The sequence below is a fragment of the Polypterus senegalus genome, chromosome 1 (assembly GCF_016835505.1).
Source record: "Polypterus senegalus isolate Bchr_013 chromosome 1, ASM1683550v1, whole genome shotgun sequence".
Lineage (NCBI taxonomy): Eukaryota > Metazoa > Chordata > Cladistia > Polypteriformes > Polypteridae > Polypterus > Polypterus senegalus.
Window position 1 is genome coordinate 87,942,468 of NC_053154.1, and position 10,287 is coordinate 87,952,754.

A 10,287-nucleotide genomic window follows, 5' to 3' on the forward strand; every position below is an offset into this window, starting at 1 on the left:
CTGACCAATCAGCGGTGGGATGTAATTTAGGACCTGACTGCATTCTGCCTGTGACGCACTGTGAGTCTCGCAGTCATCTGCAGTTTCTCATCGCTTGAGAAAATCCTCTACATCTTTTTGGTATCTGTTTTTTTTTTAATTTTATTTGGTTTATTCCTTAACTACATAAAGCAGGTTTCACACACCTTATTGCAGCGGGACTTGACAAAGTCACACTCAAAAGGCATTTAGTATTGATAAACAATGTATAGCTAATTGTGACTAGGAAGAAATGGAAAGGTGGTGTTTAAAGGGTGGGTTGACATTCAGTGGCAAACGGATGGAAATATACTTTAGGAGATACGCACTTCAAGGTTGCTTCTCAATTAGACCTTCTTTTATTTTGCAGGCGGAGTACAGCCGGTTTTTCAAGACGACAGCAAGGGTAAGCCTTCGTTTTGTCGGTAGGCTTTGCTTGTTTTTAAGGTTTTGCGATGGTTACAAAGCAGATTAATTGATAGACTGTGACTGACCGTTATGCACAATGCGTTTTACATAAGATCTGCTGCTCTTCTCGGATACACCATCCTGTAAAAACGGCTCTGTTTTAAAATTGTAATTTAATGTTAAACTTGGTAATGTTAAATGTTTTGCATTTATTACCCGATTAGATGATCATGCAGAACATGTTTTCCGTAAGCGACGTTTCAGTTATATACAGTACTGTGATGATCAGTAAAATGATCGTTAGCCCTGTTTTCATTTTCTTCCCTTTCTTTTTTATTTTTTTTTTTTTTTGTTCAAACGGTCTATCAACAACCAAACTCATAAAAATAAGTCTCAAGAAATAAGCAAAAGTCTATTAAGAGTTAAAGGATTCTGTCTGCATTTCAATAAGCCTCTAAAATCTCTTAATGATTTACAGGCTTGATGATTTACATAAGAATGCAATGTTGTGAGTTCTTTAAAAACAAATTAGTACATATCTTAATGAAGTTTATTAATTTACTATTTTATGCAGCCACCCCATCCTTTAGTAAAACTAGTGAAGCTTAGATGGAGGCACCTCCCCTCTGTTTTTGCAGTAGTCCTGGTAACAGGAGTCTCGAAAAATCCTTGCAGACTATTTCTATCTTAATGTGTCTCTGTATTTCTCACAGTTAAATCATGTGAAAAGATGGAAATTACATTATGTGCAAAGTAAATATTTAGAAACAGTAAAAGGACCTTTCTCGTCAATAACCAGGTACACTTAATGTCCTACTGTATGTTATTACCCAGTAACAGCAAATTCAGAGATGCTGAAAAACTTGAGAGATAAACAAAAACTCCAAACAAACTGAATATGTGTCTCCTGGTGTGTGTGTAAAGTGACCACTTTGTTTAATTTGCACCTTTTCTCACTACTAATGTACCCCAACATACATGATCATTTTTTATATACAAACAAAAGTCTATATGCCCCAAAAAGTACTGTTGTGCCTGGGTAAAGAGATAACGGATTATGCCAGGGGAACTGCTGACATCAAAGAAACTGATAAGAATACTAAGGCTGGAAAAGAAGATTATTCTCCTGGAAAAAGAAGAACACTCAATGACTGAAGAGAAAGAACAACATATTCTCCTGGCACTGGTAAATAATACCTTCACACATTGATTATCTTGGATAGGTTATAAGAACACCTGGGGCCCATTCAGGGAGCTCTAGGTGGATTTCTGCAGGGGTTCCAGAGATCATTCCTGCCCCCCAAATAGATGAAAGGTTACAGTATATCCAGATGTCACCCCTGACTACATCTTAAAAGCATCTAACAGTTAAAGCCCAAGTAAACCTAAAGGTGGACTAGGAGAAGGGTTCAGTTGATGGAAGGATGTAATGACAGAGGACTATTGTGAAATACATGGGGAAGAAAGAGTAAGGACTGTTGGGTGTGGTGCAAATTTGAGAAGAGGGTCAGGTCAAATTTTAATTCACAGGGCATTTGCCTTATATAGGCAGGCCCAGAGAGGGAACAAAATTTGTTTTCCTTTATATATACTTGTGTATTATTGGTATTCCCTCTGAATCCCCTTCCTTTTGAGCTTTCTATAAAATAAAAACACAATGTTTTCATGTGTGGTGTGTCATTCTAGATTTAGGTACTGCTTAAGAGCATCCCCTGTCTTTCCAACTTAAGAAAAGTGAAAGCATGCTGTATAAGAGTAAACTGAATTGAACTGAAATCTGTGATGGACTGCGGCGCCAGCCAGGGCTGGTTCCTGCCTTACATCTAATGCTTCCAGGACAGAATAGGCTTTGGCCCTATGATTATGAAATGGATGAAGTAACTAAACAAAATGAATGAAAAAATTGATTTAAAATACATAGAAAGAGGGATTGGCAAGGATAATAGGGGACACCATCTATAAAATGCTGAACTTTCATTGTAGTCTCATTTATTTTAAAAGGGAAAAAATGTGAAAATGTTCATAAAGTGATACATTTGGGATTTTTTTTGTAATAGAAAATGTGGGTCTTTTTTGGATGCCAAAAGTAAAAACGTTCTCTTTTTCCTTGACATGTGTGTATTAATAGCAAATAACTTTTGTGGCAAATGTCACATTTATATCAACAATGTTCAGTGTAAAGAGCTGTGATCTGTAGGGGGCCTAACAGCACCCCAAGCCCTACACACAATTGCCAACACACAAGTCCCAGGTTCAAAATAAAAGTTTTAATCAATCACAATACTTTTACAGGTTCTTGTCTTCATGTCTACAAACCAGATTACTCTTTCTTCCCTTTTTCTTTTCTCCTCCTCCCCACCCAGGTAAGTTTTTCTTTGTCCTCCACCCCTAAGTCCAATACACCTGGGTGAGGCAGACCGGCTCTTTTAAGCAGGGCCCAGGAGTACTTCCAGTGTCAGGACATTGCATGTAGGAAGCACTTTCGGATCATGCAGAAGTAGGGAGAGCCAATCCGTTTAGCTGCCCCTGGTAGCACCCCTGGAGCCCAGCACAGTGCCCCATGGGCACCTCGGCCCAGGGCTGCCATGATCTAGCATATTGGGAGAGCATATATGCCTGGAAGGCTATCTCCCACTGTCCTTCAATTATACTGGCTTCCTGGCCAGGTAAGGGTCTTCATTAGAACATTACAACAATGTAGACGAGAACAGGCCGCAAAAAAGCTGAACTAATTTCTTCCAAAAAAACATCGTCGAGTTTTCAAAGTCCCTAATGTCTTACTGTCTACCACACTACTTGATAGCTTATTCCAAGTGTCTATCGTTCATTTTGTATAGAAAAATGTCCTAATGTTTTGGTGAATTTTGAAATAACAGTCTAGATCCACTGGAATAATTCCCTTCATAATTTTAAACACTTCAATCATGTCACCTCTTAATCTTCTTTTGCTTAAACTAAAAAGGATCAGCTCTTATAATCATTTCTCATAATTAATCCCCTATAGCCCTGGAATCAGCCTAGTTGCTCTTCTCTGAAACTTTTCTAGCACTGCTATGACCTTTTTGTAGCCTGGAGACCAAACCTGCACACAGCACTCAAGATGAGGCCTCACCAGTGCATTATAAAGGCTGAGCAGAACCTCCTTGGACTTGTACTCCACACATCGTGCTATATAACCTGACATTCTGTTAGCCTTCTTAATGGCTTCTGAACACTGTCAGGAAATCGACAGCTTAGAGTCACTTTGACTCCTAAATCCTTCTCATAAGGTGTACTCTCAATTTTCAGACCGCCCATTGCATATTCACTGTATCCTCCTCTGTTTTCATGTTGCCATCTCATTCTGGCCTTCTGCACCTCCCTTTCTTTCTGGACATTCACTATCATGGCCTCCAGCCAGGTAAGGAACTAGGGAAAATCCCAGCAGACACCACTTTATGTGACATGTGCCTCAGTCATACTGCAAATGTCTTGCTTATGTCAAATGTCTCTCTCGTTTATCATATATTTAATTAATATGGCAAATGTATTACTTATAAGTACAATGTTTGTCCTTCCATCCATCCATTATCCAACCCGCTGAATCCGAACACAGGGCATAAGGCAGGAACCAATCCCGGGCAGGGTGCCAACCCACCGCAGGACACACACAAACACACCCACACACCAAGCACACACTAGGACCAATTTAAAATCGCCAATCCACATATATCCAGTTAATATAGCAATAGTTTCACTTAGATGGCAAATATCTGCTGCACTAGGTACAGTGAAAAAGTAAGTACACCCTATGGACATTGTTGACATTTTTAAACAGGCAAATATTAGATCTTCATGCAAACTGTATCTACAGATAAAGGTGATATACACTTACCTAAAATCACAAAGTAAAATTTGACTTTTCAATCATTTATTCAACAAAAAAGATCAATAAATGTAATAGTCTACTAAGGAAAGAATAAGTACACCCCTGGTCACAGATGCTGATATTGCCCCCTTTTGCAGAAATTACTTCTAGTAAGCATTTTGCATAACTGCGCACCATTCTGACATCAACTCAGTGACATTTTTGACCTCTTTTCCATTGTAAAATTCTTTTAGTTCCAAGATGTTTTTGGGTTTTCTTGCATGTACATACCATTTTAAGCCCGTCCCCAAATTTCCAATGGGATTCCAACCAGGGCTTTGACTAGGCCATGTCATAACCCTCCACTTCTTTTTAAGCCATTCCTTGAGGGATTTGCTAGTGTGCTTCAGATTATTATCATGTTGAAAAGTCCATTTCCAGTTCAACTTCAACTTTCAAACAGAAGACCTCACATCCTCCTCAAAGATGCTTTGATATAATGGAGAATTCAAACTTGACTTGATGACTGCAAGCTGCCCAGGCACTGAGACAGCAAAGCAACCCCAAACCATAACATTTCATTTCCATGTTTTAAAGCTGATACAAGGTTCTCTCCTGAAATGTCTTTGTTGTGGCAAACTTGCCTACTGTTACTATGGCCAAAAACGATCATTGGTTCATCTGCCCAGAGTGTATTGTTCCAGAAGGCCTGGTCTTTGCCTATATGTTCCATGGCAAACTGTTGTCAAGCTCTAATGTTCTTTTTGGACATTTACCTGGCCCACATCACATGCAGGTCAAATTTGTGCAATCTCTTTCTGATTGTATTTGCTTGCACTTTGACACCAACGTTTGCAAGAACTACCTATACATCCCATAATGAAACTTGGTATGAAATGCTTAGCACCTGGGCTGAATTTACTTTGGTGGTTTGGGGATTTGCAGTCATGGACAAATTAGCAATCATTTGAAATTTATGACACTAGATGATCACCCTTACAGTGGAACAGCTGATTTCAAATACTTTGGTGATTTGTTTAATTCCATTGACAGGCTCATACATATCCTCAACCTCCTTTCTGATGGTCCTAAGGGGAATCATTGGCACCTAATCTGGAACTCCTGATTTTAATTTTATGGATCTAAATTGGTGATAAATGTACTTAACTTTTTGCACATGACATATGTTTTTTTGTTAATTTAGATTATGAGGATGAATATGCCATATCAGTTTTATGTGTAATTTGTTCAAGCATATCACTTTTATCTGTGGGCACTTTTGCATGAAGATCTACTGTTCATAAATTTCTATGTATTTACTTTTTCATATGACTGAATGTGATGCTTAGAAAGTGTATAATAATTTATAGATGTGAAAAGTGAGGTCTAATTTGTAAGTCAGCTCTGAAGAGCAAAGTGTAAATCAACAAGGTTAACTGTAAAAGGCACATATAAATCTAAAAGATTCCCAGAAATATTATACTCATTATTAATGAAATGTAGTTATGTTCCATTATTTCAGCATCTGAATTCTGCTAGTCAGACATTTGTTATATAAGTGAGACAATTGCTGTTTACTCTGGATGATATGACATTTAAGAGAGGCGTTTGACATATACTGTAAGTAAGAGATTTGTTATTTTGCAGAACAAAAACACATTTAAAAAATGAGCAATAAAGGACAGTATAAAAAAAATCACCATTTTATAAACCTTGCTGCATTTCCCATCCTTTAAATGTAAAAAGTTAAAAAGAGAGTACACCATTTTAGAAACATACAAGCACCCCCATTTGAAATTTCACCACAATAATAACAATCAAGCTTAAAGAGAAAAACAAAGTGGACACAGTGAGCATGCAGTTTGAATTGTTATTCAAAGGTAAAGCAGTTTTTATACGTTTACTGTGTGTTACCTTGTTATGTCTAAATTATTGTATATCAATATAATGTCAACATCAATATGAATTGAACTGTTTCAATTTCCAATAAAGAAAATACATTTTGTCATTTTATAAGTGTAAAAGATGTGTAAAGCTGTATCTGTATTACTAAATACAGTATCTCAAATTTTTAATTTGATCACACTGGCCATTTACAGCTCCTAATGTAAGAATGCTATTGATGCATTTTTATTAAATCTACCTGTATGTGTTCTTCTTTTTTATGTTACTTTTCATTAAAAGTGTCAAATGCATCTTTCTACAGGAACTTCACGAAGATAACAATTTTCACCTCTGATATTGAAGTCATTGAAGAGCAATGTCTCATAATCTTAAAAAGATTGTGGCTGAGAAAAAGGAAGCAATTGAAACTGTGATGGAAATGTTTGAGCAGGGCACTGAAGTTCTTGCCAGTGCTGTCGGAGAGATATTTCCGATTTGTGAAGTAGCTTCACCAATTCTGAGCCTTGTTCTAGACAACATAGAGAGTAAGGAGGTGCAATTTGTGAAGGCACAGTACCAAGTGGTCAGAGATAAACTGGATGTGATATCCAGTGAAATTGAAAGTCTGAACCAAGAAATTAAGAAAGCCAGAGTGGACAGCACTTTCTTTGTTGTGGAGGAGAACTTAAGAAATCAGTTCAGGAAATACATGGACATTTTAAATGCCAAACCGCAGTACAAAGAGGTTAAGAAGAACCTTTTTTTAGATCATTTCAGTAAATCTGGTGGTGAGAGAAACCTTCACACTCTGTATGATGCAGTCATGGGAAACAATACCTTTGGAGAATCAATCCTTTCCATTACACTTACATATGAAGAGAAAAATCGCAGACGTTTGGAAAACTTCATTGTTTGCCTTAAAGAACTCTTTTGCATTGGTATAATCTGTTTGCTTGGCCATGCTGCCATCACTGGCGGTGAAGAAGAAGAACTGATTAATGATTGGAGCAAAAAAATGGGAGAAGCAGAATCCCAGATGAAGTTGGTGTTAGATGAATGCATTGATGGTTTTGCCGAACAAGCACAGCTTGATGTAGAGAAACTTGTCAAGGAAAAAGATGAGATGAATTATGAGGAGCTACCAAAAGATATACTTGAATTCCTAATGAAAAAATATGATTGGATCAAGTGGTCGGTCCGAGTAAATAAACATTCTGGAAGCAGCTTCAGCAACTGGAGAGCTGGAGAAAAATATCACTCAGTGACTGGACAACATTGGTTTGACTTACCTCAGATCAACAACACAAACGTCATGGTGTCTTATTCTGCAGACCCCCAACCTATCAACAAGGACTGCATTCGCCAATTGATGGAAGGGCAATTCAGGAAAGAGAAGGCATTGGCTGTGGCAGAAAATATTTGTGAGCAGTTGCCAGGGTGTGTTGTGCACACTGTCAGCCGCTACAAAGAAATATGGGCATTGTGGAGCTTCCCCGATGAGTGCCACTACTGGGAGCACCACAAAAATGTCACACTTTGTGTCCATTCTGAATAGTAGTCACTTAAGGTATTCTCTAGTTACTGCTTGGTGACCATCTTCCTTGTCAGCACCACCATAGGCCATCATTGTGTCTCTTTGGGCACTTTTTAATATTCTTAACTATGGAAGTGCATTACTGCATTAATAAAAGGAGTAATATGGATTTTTACACAAAGTATACTTGTAGAACCATGTTGACTGTAAGGCTTAAATTTAACTGTATTTAATGTTTCCTGTTATGAAACAGATAATAAAAATGAATTAATAGTCAACATTCCTGTGTCCCGGTATTGGAATGAATAGGGTCAGAAAATAAATGAATAAATAAGGGGTTAGGTTCGGTGTCTTTGATTGTAAACTCTTTTGGAGAATGACCTTAAAATGGAAATTCATATTAGCCAGGCCCATGTGACATTTAGTTTATAGGTAACAAGGCATTTCTATAGTGCTTTGGTAACAGTTCTGGCATTACTACACACTAACTTGTACACGGACATGTGCAATAAAGGAAGATATATAATGGCCTATTTTTAGGCCTATCTTAATTTCTGGCTATACAAATGAATTCTGACTGTAACTTTCAGGGGCTAGGCTAATGAATATTAAACCAGAACATCAGCAAAGCAAAAATTAAAATTGACCCAATATAAATCACGTCATGTACCTGTATTGTCATTTTAAAAGCATGCAATTTGTGGTTAAAGTTCCTATGATGTCTTTTTGAGATGGATATTACAGGAAGGTGCTATACAGAATAGTATTCTAATTCATTAATTTAACTTACTGAGCACAGTGACAGCAATAGATACAGTCACAAATTATATTCAACATAACATAAACTATGATTTTATCTAATTTATGGGGTTTAAGTATGGCCAGGCCTATGCATGGACTGCAGACTACAGGAGCCCCACAACGAATCAAGATGTGTGAAAAAAAATATTTGACTTTAGTTTTTCAAAGAAACACTCCTCCTGCTGGATTAGCCAATTGAATCCTCTTTAAACTCTTTACCATTTGCACACTTTCACTGTCATTGCCAAGTTTACACGTTTCTAGTGAAGTGCAGCTAGTGAAGGATGGCGTCAGCAGGGTGAGTAGATACCTAAACTACATGAAGTAACAAAAAGCAGCGGCCCACTGGATCTCCATAGCATAAGGCACATGTATCTGGCACAGAGGATCTGTGACAGAATTTCAGTCTGTTCATAAGTGACACCATGTTTGATGTATCAGACAGATGTGCACAGCAACTGCAACGATACAATCTAAAACCAAATCATCAGGAACACATGTGGTCTGAGGTCAGTAGTGATGAGCTGCTGGTTTTCCTTGCCCTTATTTTATATAATTCATAAGCCAAAAGTTAAAGTGTTACTGACAAACAAAACTTTCACTTGAAAAATCTTATGGACGGCTGATCATTAGAGAAAAATGTTTAAGCTTTCTTCTCATGAATTTGCAATTTTTTGCATATTTTGCATGCGCAGTAGTGAGAAATCATATTTAAAGTAAAATCATCCTTTGAGGCACTAATAGAGGGATTCACCAGAGTTTACATACCTGATCACGATGTTGTTGCTGACAGATCATTCGTTTGGCAAGTGGATAGTGGAAGTGATACAAACATTGCACAATTTTTGAGTTGGCAGTAGGTCTACTGGACAACAGGTAAAGTTTAGAACAATCTAGACGAGAACAGGCCATTCAGCCCAACAAAGCTCGCCAGTCCTATCCACTTTTTTCCTCCAAGAAAACATCAAGTCGAGTTTTGAAAGTCCCTAACGTCTTACTGTCTACCACACTACTTGGTAGCTTATTCCAAGTGTCTATCGTTCTTTGTGTAAAGAAAAACTTCCTAATGTTTGTGCGAAATTTACCCTTAACAAGTTTCTAACTGTGTCCTCGTGTTCTTGATGAACTCATTTTAAAATACAAGTCTCGATCCACTGTACTAATTCCCTTCATAATTTTAAACACTTCAATCATGTCACCTCTTAATCTTCTTTTGCTTAACCTGTAAAGGCTCAGCTCTTTTAATCTTTCCTCATAATTCAACCCCTGTAGACCTGGAATCAGCCTAGTCGCTCTTCTCTGGACCTTTTCTAGTGCTGCTATGTCCTTTTTGTAGCCTGGAGACCAAAACTGCACACAGTACTCAAGATGAGGCCTCACCAGTGCATTATAAAGGTTGAGCATAACCTCCTTGGACTTGTACTCCACAGATCGTGCTATATAACCTAACATTCTGTTAGCCTTCTTAATGGCTTCTGAACACTGTTTGGAAGTTGATAGCTTGGAGTCCACTATGACTCCTAAATCCTTCTCATAAGGTGTACTCTCGATTTTCCGACCGCCCATTGTGTATTCAAACCTAATATTTTTACTTCCTATGTGTAATACTTTACATTTACTGACATTAAATTTCATCTGCCACAAATCTGCCCAAGCCTGTATGCTATCCAAGTCCTTCTGTAATGATATAACGGATTCCAAATTATCTGCTAATCCACCTATCTTGGTATCATCTGCAAACTTAACCAGCTTGTTACTTATATTCCTATCTAAATCATTTATATATATTAAAATA

At 37.6% G+C, this 10,287-nt stretch overlaps 1 protein-coding gene across 3 annotated transcripts; it reads left to right on the forward strand.

Moving 5' to 3' along the window:
* Positions 1-37: 37 nt before the first annotated feature.
* LOC120528839 (protein rapunzel-like) lies at positions 38-7,971 on the forward strand. 3 transcript variants are annotated; one of them, XM_039752929.1, is made up of 3 exons: positions 38-120; positions 389-424; positions 6,480-7,971. In XM_039752929.1, exon 3 carries the CDS (start codon positions 6,534-6,536, stop codon positions 7,710-7,712), a length of 1,179 nt encoding a protein of 392 aa, XP_039608863.1. In that variant the 5' UTR covers positions 38-120; positions 389-424; positions 6,480-6,533; the 3' UTR covers positions 7,713-7,971. The 3 variants fall into 3 exon arrangements, with proteins under 3 accessions (XP_039608863.1, XP_039608868.1, XP_039608864.1); XM_039752934.1 differs by lacking the exon at positions 38-120 and adding an exon at positions 165-293 and having other exon boundaries at positions 370-424; XM_039752930.1 differs by lacking the exon at positions 38-120 and adding an exon at positions 165-293.
* Positions 7,972-10,287: the final 2,316 nt, after the last annotated feature.

Coding starts and splice junctions, on each gene's coding strand:
- LOC120528839 (XM_039752929.1), top strand. CDS start 6,534: ATGTCTCATAATCTTAAAAAGATTGTGGCTGAGAAAAAGGAAGCAATT.